Below are 16,645 nucleotides of genomic sequence, written 5' to 3' on the forward strand. Positions count from 1 at the left end.
AGTTAGAACCGACTTATAGCAACCTTTCAAGCACGGCTTTCAAGGTAATTGAGATATTTAAGGAATTGTTTTACCATCTCCACTCTTCAAGTGAGTTTCTACAGGCAAGTGGGGATTTGAAGCCTGGTCTCCAGAGTCCTAGTCCATCACTCTATCCACTACATAACACTGAGCACCAAATAGTAAGTTACAACAGCATTAATAGATTCACTTCCAAGTGGATATATCCAGGAGACTAAACTGTAATGAAGGACCTGATCTCATGTTTGTATTTGTATATATTTGTATTCCACTGCCATACCATTTAGTAAAATCTTGGTTGATGCTTCTGTATTATAGCGAAGAATAAGAAAAGACACATTTGAATGGCCATCATAGTCATTAATTGCATCTTCTCAGGTGACTGGTTGTTTCATGATCACTAAGGCCATTTGATTTAGCCAAAAAGCAAGAGCTGTGCTAACTGTTGGAAAAATGTTAATTTAGTTATTCCCTTTAGGTGCAAAGAAACTGTAGAGGGATCAGGTCAGTCTGAGGCCCCAAGCCACTATCCTATCAGCTGGGAGAAGGTGGGCCTTCACTATAGCACTGTGGATGCTGGGCAGCAGTCTTGAAATGTTTTTCCCCCCATATGTGGTCACAAAGAAGCCCCCCTCCCCTGTTCCTTTGATACTTTTTATTATCCAAAGGATGATTCGTCTAAATGTGGCAAGTGGGCCTGTAACATTTTATTTAACAATTAGAATTAGAAAAGTTCTGAAGTATATTGGAAGCCAGTTCCTTTCAAGAGAGCTGGCTGTTGTTGCATAAGCCAGTAGTCCCCAACCTTTTCTGAGTTGCGGACTGGTTGGGGGGGTGGGGTCCATGTGTGGGGGTGGGACACTCGCAGGTGGGCAGGGTGCACTTGTGGCAGGGCAAAGCGCACCTGCATGAATGCACAGAGGAGTGGAGTTCACTTGCGGAGGGGGAAGAGTGTGCACGTGTGAAGGGGCGGCGCACACTCACAGAGGGGCAGAGTGCACTCGTGTGCATGCGCAAAGGGGTGGAGTGTGCTAACGCACATGTGCGAAGAGGTGGGGCGAGCTTGTGGAGGGGAGGAGTGCGTTCACACACATGCACGGAGGGGAAGGACGTGCTTGCAGGTGGGAGGGGCACCTGTGCATGCGGGTGGCAGGCCATGCATGCGGGGGGAGTGCAGGGGCAGGAGATCTGTCTCCACGGTCCAATCCTGCCGTGGCCACAGACCAGCCCCGGGCCACGGACCGGGGGTTTGGGACCCCTGACATAAGCAATGCTAAACTATAGTTTACAATCTGATTTCTTCCCAACCAGGTGGAGATGTGATTTGTGTACTCTCAAAGTTCTATCCAAATATGATTTGTTTGTAAAAAACATAGATGGAAAATTTTAAGTTGATGTCATAGTTTAACTCTGTTACAATCTCTATTGAACTGGCCCCATTAAAAATGATAACGCTAGTTTACTGATATAGGCCAGTATCCAATTACTAATACCAGCTGGAAGAGATCTATTGACTCATTTGTATGTGTATAAGTGTTGATTGTCATTTAGCAGTTGATTTAGTGGATATTGTTCGACTAGGACTCAGGAGACCTGAGTTCAAAGCCTTAGTTGGCCATGGAAACTCAGTGAGGAGCAGGTATAAGTCTACTCCTTGAATATCTCACATGTCTCATAGCTGTGAGTTGACAACATGTAACAATGACAACACTCTTTTAAAAAATTAAATAATTACAGAATACATTAAAAACATACAGACCTAAAATATAAAATAATAACACAAAACATCAAAAATAGTTGTACAAAACATGCCCCCCTCCCACTGGGACCATTTGGAGATGCAACTGATTTTTCCTATCTTTATGGAGCCCCAATCTCCTTCCTAAATTGCATTTACTCTTGCGAAGATATATATCCCTTCCCATTTATTAGTACAAAATCAATAAATTATCCTGAAATATCAATAAAAACATTCTAATTTATCAATCCTTTTACTGTAATATTACACATTAACTTATTATTAACAGCTTTGTTCCAAGCCTCTTTATTGTTGTTGTTTAGTCATTAAGTCATGTCCAATTCTTTGTGACCCCAGGGACCAGAGCACACCAGGCCCGCCTGTCTTCCACTGCCTCCCAGAGTTTGGTCAAATTCATGTTGGTACCTCTTTATACCATTCATTTAATTGAAAATGGTATTTTATTTTCCTATTTGTAGCTTCCATTGATCTTGTCTCCATTAATAAATTTGAAATTAATTCTTTAGTTGTCCAAGTACATTTCTCCTTATCAAATATTGATGAAAGCACTATTTTAGGACATACCCCTAAATTTGACTTAGTTATTTCATTTATTTCCTTGAAAGCCAATTGCCAAAATTTAAATATATTCTCACATTCCCACCACATATGAAAATAAGCAATTTTTGGAATTAATATAATTAATGAGTGTTTTCAAAATGATTAAATTTCCCACTTCCATTATTTTATTAAAAAATACTTTATTTTAGATGCCACTGTTTTTCTAAAAGTTGTATAATACTTCAGTCCATCCTACCCATTCCTGGTCTTTTTCCTCCTTTTAATTTATGAATAATTTCCTTTATCTTTTCTTCTCTAATTGATTGCTCCATTAAATGTCTAGCTATACCTTGAAGACTATTCACCAAATTTCTCTTAATATACAGTGGTGCCTCGCACAACGAGTGCCTCACACAATGATGAATTCACACAACGATGCCTTTTTCTGTTAAATTTGCTGCCTCACACAGCGATGTTTCCTATGGGGGATTTTCACACAACGATCTCCCTTTTCGCTCCTGTAAAAGTGTCTTACAATGTTTGGACGCTGTTTTAAATGATTGCAATGGTTAGTCCACCTCCTGAAACCTATGCAACTGATTTTGGTGTTGTTCTGACACTTCGTTAATTTATGATGATTTTTTGAATTTTCTCCATTGGAAACCATTAGATGGTCTGTCTAATGTAGGGGTGTCCAACCTTTCACCTTCCCCGGGCCACATTAGAAGATGAAAATTTGGTTTGGGCCGCACATAAATTTGGTTTGGCCCGCATGGTGGGGGGGCAGCCCTAGCCATCCTCCACAGCCCCGCTCCAAACGTGCTTACCAGCAGCTGCGATCTCAGACAGCAGAGGCTGCCAGCTTCAACTCTGGTGGCATTATGGGGCCTGCAGGGGGTCCACCTATTGACGGGGATGGCGCAATGCAGTCACACAGCCCCCCTCTTCCCTCCCCTCCTGCTCCTTCCTTCCTTCCCTCTCCCCCCCCTACCATTGTGACGTGCCCCAGCCGCATTCCGGCCGCAAGTGCCAGCAGTGTAACTTGAAACTTTGGAATTTCTTTAAAAATAAAAAATTGCACTGGGCCACATTATGAGCCGACCTGGGCCGCATGTGGCCCTCGGGCCGCAGGTTGGACAAGCCTGGTCTAATGGTTTCCAATGGAAAAAACAAAAAATCATCATAAATTAACGAAGTGTCAGAACAACACCAAAATCAGTTTGCATAGGTTTCAGGAGGTGGACTAACCATTGCAATCATTTAAAACAGCATCCAAACATTGTAAGACACTTTTACAGGAGCGAAAAGGGAGATCGGGAAGAACTTTAAAAGGCAAACGGAGATCAAGGAGCCCTTTCCCAATCTCCCTTTTCGCTCCTGTAAAAGTGTCTTACAATGTTTGGAAGCTGTTTTAAATGATTGCAATGGTTAGTCCACCTCCTGAAACCTATGCAAACTGATTTTGGTGTTGTTCTGACACTTCGTTAATTTATGATGATTTTTTGTTTTTTCCATTGGAAACCATTAGACAGACCATCCAATGGTTTCCAATGGAGAAAATTAAAAAAATCATCATAAATTAACGAAGTTTCAGAACAACACCAAAATCAGTTTGCATAGGTTTCAGGAGGTGGACTAACCATTGCAATCATTTAAAACAGCTTCCAAACATTGTAAGACACTTTTACAGGAGCGAAAAAGGACTTCGCAAAGGCATTGAAATGTATTGAGTCGGCTTCAATACATTCCAATATAGGAAACATTATTTCACCCAATGATGTTTCCTATGGGGATTTTCACTGAACGATGGCAATCCGTTCCAATTGGAACGGATTAACCGGTTTTCAATGCATTCCTATGAGAAATGGTGTTTCACAGAACGATGTTTCACACAATGTTGATTTTTTTGGAACCATTTAACATCGTTGTGTGAGGCACCACTGTATTTTCTAATTCTGCCTAAGCAAAGCTTTTCCTCCAAGGTATAATTTTTGAAATAAATTCTGAAAGATTTCCAGTTTTTCCTATTTCAATATTATCCAGCTCTTTCTTTTTTGCTTGTTTTAAATAAAATGTTGTTATCACTATGTTCTATCTTTTCCCTCAGGCAAACTTATTTCTTAACTTTTTGCATATACTTTTCTCTTTGTCTTTTTAGATTATATGATTTCCTAATACTACCTCCTCTCATCATTACTCTTATAGTATCCCATATAGTATCCCTAAACGGCTTGGGCGCTGGATACCTCAAGGACCGCCTCCTTCCATATGAACCTACCCGGCAGTTAGGATCTAACCGGGGGGGCTTTTGAAAGAGCCATCCCTTAAGGAGATAAGAGGGAGGGCTTGTAGAGAAAGGGCCTTTTCGGCAGCTGCCCCCAGACTATGGAATGCCCTCCCGACTGAGATTCGTCTGGCGCCGACGCTGATGACATTTTGGCGCCAGGTCAAAACCTTCCTGTTCCAAATGGCTTTTAACTGAAATAATATCAGCTGTAGGTCTGATGGCAATTTTTAGAATATATTAATTGCATTTTAATTATTTTGCCCTTTTATTTTGCCTTTTAATTGTATTTTAAATGCTGTAAGCCGCCCAGAGACCTTCGGGTAGTGTGGGCGGCATATAAGTTAAATAAATAAATAATAAATAAATAAATAAAACATACCCTTGCTGCAGCCCGCTCTATCATTAATTTCCCATACTTCCATCATTTCCTTTTCTATTTATTTATTATATTATTTGGCTGAAAATGCCTGTATCTACCCTCCATTTTTAGTTTCTTTATAATTACATTTAGAGAGGAGCAAGAATCAACAATTTTGGCGGTTCATGCCAGTTCAATTTTCAGTTGAACAGGTATTTGGGCAGTGCCCTGGTTTTCCTGTTCTGCCTCCTCTAGGCACTCCCTTTGAATGGAGTTGGAACTTGGAACCACCAAACATCTGTTTAGCTAAAAAACAAACTGGCATGAACCTCTGAACCTAAACACATTTATTTTTAATATCCATATTCAGCGAAGCACAATTTGAAGATTTGATTTCAAGAGTTACTAATACTGAAATAGGTATTAAATAGCAAATAATACCTATTTCAGTATTAGTAACTCTTGAAATCAAATCTTCAAAGACAAACATATACAGTGGTGCCTCACTAGACAGTTACCCCGCATGACAGTTTTTTCGCTAGACATTGACTTTTTGCGATCGCTATAGCGATTTGCAAAACAGTGATTCCTATGGGGGAATTTCGCTGGACAATGTTTGATCCCTGCTTCGCAAACCAATTTTCACTAGACAATGATTTCGACAGCTCCCTCCGCACTCGCAAAACAGGTGTTTTCGAGACCTAAGCTTCGCAAGACAGCGATTTAAACAGCTGATTGGCAGTTCGCAAAGCGGCTTTCCTATGGCCGATCTTTGCTAGATAACGATGATTCTTCCCCATTGGAACACATTAAACAGGTTTCCATGCATTCCAATGGGGAAATGCTTTTCGGTAGACAATGATTTCACTAAACAGCGATTAGGGTAGAACGGATTATCATCGTCTAGCGAGGCACCACTGTAATCTGTTCTAGAGTATTTTTTCTCAACTGAACAGTAAAAAGTAAATTATTTTCATCTCCTTTCATCTCTCTCCAGACAACTCTCAGATTAGTTTTCCTTATCATCCTAATCACAACTATAATATTCTTATTTTTCTCTTCTTTACTAGGATGTGATTCATCTTTCTCTTTTTCCATGACCATATTAAAATCTCCTGCCATTATTATAACTACCTTATGTATTTCTTCCAGTTCTTTAAACATTTCCTTAAAGAAAATGATTTTCATTTAGTGAATTAAAGTATATCCTTCTTTCCCCATTGCACATTACATAACTACCTTTATTATCTTTTTAATCTTATTCACTTTAAATACATTTTTCTTAGAGTTAATGGTTGTAACTCCTCTTAACTTTGAATTTCCATAAGCCTTTTCATACATATCAAACTAACTCAGTTTCAATTTTCAATTCATTTACACCTTCCTTTGTTTGATGAGTCTGTTGTAAAAGTATATCTGCTTTGTCCTTATTTAGCAGCACCTCTATTCTTTTGCTTCTTGTAACACTCCACAGACCTTTAACATTTGGAGTTGATATTCTTAATCTTTTAACTACATTTATCTATCACCATTTCTCTCTTCTGGCACCACATTGTGAGAGTTCCTCCAATTACCCCAAATGCAATCATGAACATCACCCCAACCCTAGCTAATTTAACCAAACTTTCCCCTAACCTGTCACCACCACACATAATTATTTCTTCCTCCTTGTTCCAATGTGGCTCCAATATCCTGATTATAGCTTGAGCCCAAACCCATGTGTGCATGTGGAACCTTCCACCATCCTCCAGCCAGCAGCTGCCTACAGTTCCCCAATCTACCCCTTTGTTTCTTTTACCACTGCTTCACTTGCTGTGCAAGTCTATTTGGCTATTTTAACTCGTATCGCATGTACTCTCTCTCTCTCTCTCTCTCTCTCTCTCTCTCTCTCTCTCTCTCTCTGTGTGTGTGTGTGTGTGTGTGAGAGAGAGACACACACACACACACAAAGTACCATGTTTCCCCCAAAATAAGAGGGGGTCTTACATTAATTTTTGCTCCAAAAATGCATTAGGGCTTATTTTCAGGGGATGTTTTATTTTACAGTCATGTCATCTTCTTCTGGTTGCTGCACAATGCTGCACAATGGTGGAGGGTGAGGTTTCACTTAACTGGGGCTTATTTTGGGGGTAGGGCTTATATTACGTGCATCCTAAAAATCATACTAGGGCTTATTTTCAGGTTAGGTCTTATTTTCAGGGAAACAGGGTATATATCTATATCTTCCAATGATAAGCCATCCAAAGTCTCCTTATTCTATCTCCACCTACGCCAATCTATTTAAATGATATCTCCATTTTATCTGTGCTTTAACTTAATCTATTAATCACACTTCCAATTCCTATACAGTAAATTCTAACTACTATCACCAGCTATTATTTACTTAGAAAATCTCTTAGGATAATCTATTAGTAATCTAACTCACACATAACTTTGTATCTATTTAATTTATTAAAAATACTTATATCTAACAAAAAAACTTAGATTTTACCTCCCCCTCTTTTATAGGTAGCTTACCAGGTTTCATCTTTCCCTTGTCTATTTTCCATATACTGTACTATCCTCCCTCCTGATATACTAGTATTTACTCTTAACCAATTCATCAGGTTAACAACCCAATCATATTTATCTACTGTAATTTACAAGACCAATCACCATAAATTGTCCATTAAGAAATTCACATATACATCTCTTTCACAACTTGTTGATTTCTTGTCATATTTAAGAAGCAACTACACCTCCCTCTGGGCTGACAGACTGATCCAAAGACATTGGTCCTCTTGAATCTCTCCTTCAGAAATAGTAGGTCCATCTTGTTCTTTCCCTCCATTATTGCAACTTCTTCAGCATCTCCTTCTGGAAATCCACTCAGATTCAAATTTTCTCTCTATCCTCTATCCTCCAAATATGTCAAGTATTTATCAATTTTAGTCAACTTGATTTCATGCTAATATTTTCTAGCATTAGCTTTAACTATTTTATGAACTTAATTCAATTTCATACTCAGTATATTCAACTGATATTTAGTTAGTTAGTCCTTTTTACCTCACTTTTCTCCTTAAAAAGGAATAGGGATGTCTTACATTAAAAAAATTGAAAGCTAAAAACAGTAAGTACACAAATATTGTACTGAAAAGGATGGAACAGATATCACATTAAAAGATTGCAAACAAACACAGCACCAAAATGTATTCAAAGCTCTAAGCCGCAACTATCCATTAAATAACCCCACTCAGACAGCCAGTCAGTAAGGGAAAGCTTGCCTGAAGAGAATGGTCTTTGTTGCTTGTGGAAGAACAGTAAAGATGGGGCCAATCTGTTCTTCTGTAGCAGAGAGTTCCAAAGTCTGGGAGGAGCAACTGAGATGACCCTCTCTCATGTACCAACCAAGCGTACCTGTGAAGGTGGTGGGACTGATAGAAAAACCTCTCCTGATCTCCTGATGATCTTAAGACTCAAGCAGACAAGATGTGGCCCTTGATATAGCTTGGCCCGAACCATTTAGGGCTTTATAGATTAGAATCGGCACTTTGAATTCTGTCCAGAAATGGATCAGCTGTCAGTTGAGCTGCTGTAACAGGAAAGTTATATCATCCTGTGACCAGCCCCAATTAGCAATCTGGCTGCTGTGTTTTAGACCTGCTGAAGTTTCCTGACACTTTCTGTAGGCAGTCCCACATAGAGTGCATTACAGTAACCCAGCCATGATGTAACTAAGGCATGTATTACCGTGTTCAGATCAGATCTCTCCAGGAATGGAGATAACCTCAGATATTGACTTATATACTTCTGCTTTATTTTATATCACTGCCTTCTGCATATTTTGCTCCATTTGTATTTCTGTTGATGAGCCTAATTGTTTTAAGTTCTTTTTAAAGCTCTTTAGATTTTTTTTCTACTAATAGTTCCTTGACTTCTGTTACTAATCTATCATTTTTCACCATTTCACTTCTCTTCTTCTGCATCATATGAGTCACATCTTTCTTATTAGATCTCTGTTTCAAATAGATTCTTCCTCCTTCCTGTAATTTAAGAAGTTCTTCTTTTCTATTAGAGTTGTGGTTCAGACAGGAACTTCCTCCTTCTTGTGACTAGGCAAGTTCTTGCTTATCCTGACTGCCTATCTCTGAACTTTCTGCAGAAAAAAACTGTCACTGTTTCCGCTTCAGAAGATGCCACCCTCTGAAGTCTTGAGAAGCAGCATTTTGAGGAGTGACATTTCCACTTAGACTCCTTACTCCTCTTTGTCTTCTCTCTTTGCATTCAAAACAACAAACAGGAAAGTCTTTGAGGAGAGAGAGCTCACAAAATGCTTCACTCCTAACTTTTAAAAGTGTCATTTTATTGTATAAAATGTGCATTTTACTCACAGTGCACAGATATACAAGTAGGAGAACATTTAGAAACTTATTTCAGCAATGGGAAATGACTTAATTCAGCTGCTAGCCATCCCAGACCAGAAATGGACCTCAGGTCTAGGATGGCGCACTCATTTTTGATGACCAAAAATGGGCAGCTATGGTAAGTCTACTTCTTGAACATCTCACATATCTTAAAAGCTTTATCAGGGTTTCTGCAAGTTGTGTGTGACTTGACAGAATGTAACAATGACAACACTCTTAGCTGGGTTTAACAAAACAAAATTAGCCATAACATCTAATCACAGGAATGATTTCGCTTAATTTGATGGAATAAAATTTCCCCCGAGAAACAAAGAAAACAGAACTAATGTTTTTTTTTTGTTGAGCTAGAAAGACCTGACCATCCTCTTCAGGGGATTCCTCAGATAACAAGGTGGATGTTTACAGTCACCCCAGGAAGCCATCCATTGGCCCTTGCAGTCTTCTGCCTTGCAGTGTCCAGTTTCCTGGGATCCTGAGCCCTTCACCAAGCTTGCCTGTCCAAGAGATAATACCACGTTACCCAATGGTGTTGCTGTTGATTAAGTGCAGTTCAGTCTTGATGATATACAACAGGTTCAGCTTTCCCTTCTGGTTGGTCATTTTCTTCCAATTATAAGAGCAGTACATCTGATGGATTTCTTGCTGTCAGCTGTTTCTGAAGCAGAGGCATCACATGCTGTGCTTGTCCAGCCAGGGGATGTGGATCATGTTGAACCCCAGGTGGTGCCCCCAGCTGGTGCCTGCAGTATATTTTCTGACCTAGTGCACAATACCATGTCTGGCCACCACATTTCCTGAGACCACCTTGCTGAAAAAGCTGGGGAGAAAATTAACTATCACTAATGGTCCCAGACCTCAAATATAAGAGCCTATAGCTCTTACATGCTCAGATGCGAAACCTAGGAGAGCTGCCTTAATTGCTGCCCCAAGTTGAAAGCACTACGACGATGCAGACTGCTCTGGGGGGGGGGGAAATACTCTTGCTGCCAATGTTGCCTGCAACATCCCAATGAATTGGCATCTAGTGAACAGGTTGGATTCTGACGCTGTCCTGATCTCCCTGGGTTGACAGCCCAGCAGCTTCTTTATTGCCAAGACTGGGCTTGGCCCCCACAGGCAAGCTCTGAGCTAGATGTGAGTCCCCTGCCTTTGCTAGTCCATCTTGGATTTCCTCAGCCAAATGATCATCCTCACATCCAGCACCAAGACTTGCAACAGAACAGCCTGGCTAGAGACGTTTTGTTTGGAAGCAGAAACCAACCGTCCCACCTGGGAGGCCCCCTAAAAGGTTATTGCAAAGGAGGCCTCAGGTAAGACCACCTTGTAACATGAGCAGTATACTTTGTTCAGCCTCTTTATCAAGGTCCAGAGAGCTGAAAAGGTGGTGGGGTTCCTGCAGTTTACCTGCCTGGGAGCCACCTACCTCAGCCCACAATAGTTCTTTTTGCCCTAAAAAAAAAAAAACCATGTGGATCTAGGAAGTCCTCTGCTTGGTGAAAGAACAGGACTGCATCTTATCTTTGAGGACAGCCCTTGCTACTTATGTGGGACCAAGTATTCCAGCACTTCAATGCAGGCAGAGTGTTTCCATAGCTCCTGCTGCCAGGGAAGGATAGGAAATTCCTGTGAGCTGAACCATATCCCCAGAAGGTAGAAAGAGCAACTGAGTTGTATACTCTCTGAATTATTTCCTCGCTCCAGAGCCTCACAACGTCTCTGCAAAGGGATCTGGATTGGTGTTTGAATTTAGGGCCAGCCTGTGCCCTGAACAGAGAGCACCAGAATAGTCTGTGCTGTGTTTGGATCCTCACCAGGAACTGTGGTCCCTTGGCAGACTGTAGCAATGACCCTAGCTGCCCATTGAGCTTTTCCAAGGTTTGGGAGATGCTCAGTAGTACCATGCTGGCTTCCTGTTAGTTAGCTGCTGGCTTAGATGGCTGAGCTCCTATTCTGCCCGACACACTTCATGTCAGTGGGTGGAATGTCATGCTGTAGTACCTCACATTTTACTGTCAGCTTCCTTGCCTGTTGCTGTCAGCAGTCTTCGTCCTTTTTCTTCCTCCTCTTCTCTCTTTGATCTTCTGACACTCATTGTTTGTGGACTCTTGTTTGCCAATACCATCGTTTCTGCTTGCTCCTTGTTCCCCCTCTGTCCGGTAGCTTGATATTATAATGCAAATTAAATTGGTAGCTATTACAGTCAATGCTACCTTGGAAGGTGTGTCAATATGCATTAAATCGTGCTATTGAGATGTTAACTGCAGAATGTACAGTATGTATCTTGCTGAGACTTATCAACAAATGAAGGCCATTTATAGTAAAAAAAATGTTGACAGCACACTGGTGAATAACACCAATTACCCATTTCTTCACAGTCTTAACCCCAGCCCTAACCCTATTGCTCCCTAGAGTCCTAAACCTGAACCTTGGACTTTCACTTTTTCATACACATGAAACAGGTCTTGAAAGGCAGCTGTCATAAAGATTACAACACATGAAACAATTGATAAAGAGATTCAAAATTCCCAGTTGATGGAATGAAGAACAAGGATCATCCTGATTCTCTTTAAGGGTGAAATACAATTCCCCTGTCTCTTAAATATGACCTTTTAAAGGGCCAGTTGTTTAAAATTCCCTTTAATGTTGATGATACAGGTTCAGCTATGCATGTAATAAACTCATTGTATTTCTCATAAAGATGCTGCTGAAATGGATTTACATGCAAAACATTTTCTTATACTGAGTCCAATTACTAAAGCAGTTTAGTTTTCAGATTTTTACCATAATGCCCTGCACAAAAGTGGACTATTTTTCCCAGTCTTTCACTTTGTCACCACTATTAATGAACAGTGGGTTGAACTGAGAAGAGCTAAAATGGCCATCATCTGCCATAGATGCAAGCCAGCCAACTCCCATGCAGAAGTGCCACTTTCTACTTGGATGAGGATGTGTGGAAGATTGGCTGGGGATGTGGGGGGGATGGCCCAACAGTGTCATGCATAGATATGGTGATGTAAAAGAATATATAAAAACTTGCCTCAGCTTGAGACTTTGATAACCATTCTCATGGCATTAAACCTGCCTGATTTTTCACCCCTACCCTCACCTGCCCCCAAACTCGAAGAAAAGATAAATGTTTGGGTTTATACATTATACAAGAAGTATCAATGATACAGACATATCCTCTCTTACACTTTAGTGTCTAAAAGGACCTTCAGATTTTAACTAAATGTATGTTCAGCATGTAAATAGTAATTAAAAATATTTTTGGTAATTAAAAGAGTTTCACAAACACATGGATACATGGTGGCATTTACCTTTTGAATGTTAACAGGTATGTTCTGTAAGCTCAAGTGTGTTCAAGTTTACAGTTTCAAATGCTCATTTGCACAAAATCCCTTAAGTAGCTTTTAAGCAATTATTATCAGTAATCTTTATGTTACTTGTATTGTCAGATGGATAAAGATAGATTTGATAGACATTCTGGGGGGAAATTCAATATGTAAAAGATGATGAGTAGAGCACTGTTAACATTTGTGCCTGAGTGACTCAGAGTAAAAGATAATCCTTCAAGTGTTATGCTGATGCTTCATTAAAAACTTTGTAAGACATTATGAAAAGCAGTAGAAGTATTCCTACCAGCATTGTAAAAGTACTGAACTACAGGGATTCTTGAAAAGGTCATTGAGAAATGACAGTATTCAACAGATATTTTAGAGTTAGTAGCCCCAGATCTACTAACTCTAAAATATCTATTGAATTCATGTTCATAATAAAATCTGAACATTTCAGTCCCTTTAAAGGGGACGTGGTGGCACTGTGGGTTAAACTGCAGAAGTCTCTGTGGTGCAAGGTCAGAAGACCTGAAGTCATAAGATCGAATCCACGTGACGGAGTGAGCCCCCGTCGCTTGTCCCAGCTGCCGCCAACCTAGCGGTTCGAAAGCATGCAAAATGCAAAAATGCGAGTAGATAACTAGGTACCACCATGGTGGGAAGGTAAGGACATTCTGTGTCTAGTCACACTGGCCATGTGACCACGGAAAATTGTCTTCAGACAAACGCTAAACAAACGGAGATGAGCATTGCCCCACAGAGTCGGACATGACTGGACAAATTGTCAAGGGGAATCTTTACCTAAAGCTTTATATGGAATCTAGATATTTGTATATTGGGAAAAGCTTTGAAGGAAAAGGTTGCTACATTTCCATGAAGGCTGCAACACTACAACAATTTTCATCAGTCTGGAACTTACCAGATTTTGACTACAACCACATTATCCTGAGGTAACATGGATAACTGTAGTGATGGGATTTGTAATCTAACATAGCTGGAGTTACTAAAAAGGGGGATGCTTCTGTAAATGCTATACAAGAGTCAGCCTGATAAAACCCAGTGGATATTACTTCTGATTGCACATATAAAGGATTAAATCATAGGTCCTTACAGTAAAGAGTTGGATAGAGGGAGAAGGGAGAGTACTGGAGTACTTTTTAAATACCCCCCCCCCCCATTTTTGTCAACATGCCTAGACAGCTTATGACTTATTAGGAGACAGTATCTCCATAATAATGCTTTTCATATAGTGATATATGGGATTTTGGACTGCAGTACTTTTACAAAAAAAATTCCAACGAAGTACTGCAGATGGTATATTTTCTCAAATTCATTGCTCAATTGGTGGTTGATGTGTTCAGATCAAATAGTAATACAAACTATTCTTCTAATAGTTCATAAACACTGAAGTACATCTTTAAAATAAATGTTTGACATACAATTGGTGTGTATTATGTTTTTCACTGCTATTCACTTCACCTTGGAGCTGCATTTAGATTTTGTGAAAACATTAAAATCTTTCCATTTAAGCAACAACAGATATGCTCAGCGCTATGACAGTAATGCTGACTATTTATGAGTCTGTTGATTCAGATGTACAAATACCTTTTTTACTTTCTTTAGGTCAAAGGAACTTATAAAGGAAGCGATCCTTGACAATGATTTCATGAAGAATCTAGAACTGTCACAGATCCAGGAGATTGTGGATTGTATGTATCCAGTGGAATATGGCAAGGACAGCTGCATCATTAAAGAGGGAGATGTGGGTTCGCTGGTATATGTCATGGAAGGTATGTTGAAAAGCTGATACTTTGAAAGTAATTGTTTCAGCAGATAGATGTTTTTCTGCCCTTAGCACAGGGACGGGCAACTTCAGAAGGTCCAAAGGCTGTTTTGAGATTTGAGATCAGCCAGATGGTTGTATTCCCTAATCTGCAAAGTGTAATGCCTTTTGAAAAAAACTAAATATAATGGTTATATGCTGTAAAGTTTTCTTCAGTGTTCCTTAATTAACTTTAAATTGGGTTTAATGAAAAAAATACATAGGGTTTTTGACTGAAAAAGTCTCCAAGTGCCCTCTTGTGGTTGATTTTTTAACATATACAATCAAATTGTTTGAGGGATATGGGTCCCAATGGTGCTGGAGACCCTCTGAGCATCATGAAGTCACTTCCAGGCTGTTTAAGGCTGAGGACCACAGAATCCTGGGACCACAAAAATGGCACTGAGGCTGCAGTTTTTCCCATCCCCGCCTTTTTGTTTACACATGGAATATTTCATCATTGTTGGAGGTGATACTAATATTCTGATAGGTTTTTTTTTTATCCTGGTCATGTCTGCTCTGGTAATAATTTATAAGTGACTTGTGACCTGAACAGCCCCTCCCAGATTTTGTTATAAGATGCCCCCCACAGATATCTATCCCTGGCTAGTCCATGAGTTGTTCCTGATAACAAGAGTCTTTATTGTTTATCTTTTCTCATTAAAAAAACTTACAATGTCTATGCTCACACTAAGCAGTCTGATTTTCTGCACTCGTGCTCTGAACGGTTTGGCTGAAATAGAAGTTTTTTTCAAACCTAGCTTCAAATGAGAAACCACATCATGGTTTTGTGTTGTCCTTCTGCAGGAACCAGGTACCTTTCATTCATTATTCAAATTTTATTATTTTCAGCACTTTAAAAAAGCAGATCTGGTGTAATTTCTGGCATTATGATTCTGTATATTTTACTGGCTGTCGGTACAGTTCCTGACATTGTATTTTTTTCATATTTTATTTGTCATCAAGGGGGTCTAATTTGGATTTTTTTAAACACATATTTACTTGTAATGCATTAGTATGAAGATACAAGAATCCTACACACGTACACATATGCACACATACATTTGCATGTGTGTGTAACTCTTGTCTCCATCCCCATCTCATTGTGAAGAGAAGGGGAAGTTTGGTCTTCCTGTTCACTGATATTGGGGAAATATTGGCATATCTCTGGATAATAAAATCTTTCCTATCCTCCAGCAATCTCTGCTGAGAGGGGTGTTTTAATCTACCCTGTTTTTATGATGCTGTGGCTGTTTTTTCCGTATATACGAACCAATTCTTAAGAAATTAATTTTTAAAATAAATTGGTTTAAAATGTTGGCTTAAATCAAGAAGATGGTGTACAGATAGTGTATGATGAGGAGAATACTTGCCGGTGGGCCTTGAAAACAGTGTGAGAGGTTGGGGTTTCGAAGTGGTTGTTGTGTGAGAACATAACTGGTGATTGACTAGCTGTGCTCAGCACATCTTCACCATATCTGAACACCACAATCACTTAGCAGCCTGCATCTCTACAATGCTTATTTGACAGCTCTAGTGCCTCGATAATAAGTTGTCCCTTTCCTTTCTCTTCATACGTGACAGCTTTTTTATTTCGCAGTGTGACACTAAAGACCTGTAGGTCTACAAAGACAAGAGCATCTTTCAGAGCAAGAATGGGGAAATACTGGGCTGGTAGATATTCTGTGCACTGAATAATATGTGGCATTATAAATGAATTCTGGTTTAATCTGTGTTTACTTGTTTATATTCCAAAGTGCCTTGTGGAAATTAAAATTTAAATATGCTAATAATGTAAATTCATATGTGGAGAAGATAAGAAACAACTATGGTTAGGATCTAACACTTGGTTTTATTTGCTACTTGCATTAAAGCAACTATGTATTTAACACATATACATCTAATACTTTTTCTGGAGTCTTTATTTGTGTACCATAATATATGCAGAATTTTTTTTAAAAAAATTTACTCATGATGTTATTCACAGATCACACAGTAGAGCAGACATTTGATTAGCTTACTTATTCTGTGTTAGGAACACTTTCAGAAGGAAGCTCCTACAGTATATCTGGCTCCCTCTGCAAGTGACCTGTTTTATCGTATTAGATTTATTTAATGTT

At 39.5% G+C, this 16,645-nt stretch overlaps 1 protein-coding gene across 3 annotated transcripts in view; it reads left to right on the forward strand.

The window, feature by feature from the left end:
* PRKG1 (protein kinase cGMP-dependent 1) overlaps positions 1–16,645 on the forward strand; it is an 833,788-nt gene that overhangs the window by 142,004 nt on the left and 675,139 nt on the right. For all 3 annotated transcript variants that reach the window (XM_072995266.2, XM_072995265.2, XM_072995267.2), the window contains exon 2: positions 14,327–14,493. In XM_072995266.2, coding sequence (XP_072851367.1) covers positions 14,327–14,493 — 167 coding nt within the window. The remainder of the gene's footprint in view (positions 1–14,326; positions 14,494–16,645) is intronic.

The sequence above is a fragment of the Pogona vitticeps genome, chromosome 3 (assembly GCF_051106095.1).
Source record: "Pogona vitticeps strain Pit_001003342236 chromosome 3, PviZW2.1, whole genome shotgun sequence".
Taxonomy (NCBI): Eukaryota; Metazoa; Chordata; class Lepidosauria; order Squamata; family Agamidae; genus Pogona; species Pogona vitticeps.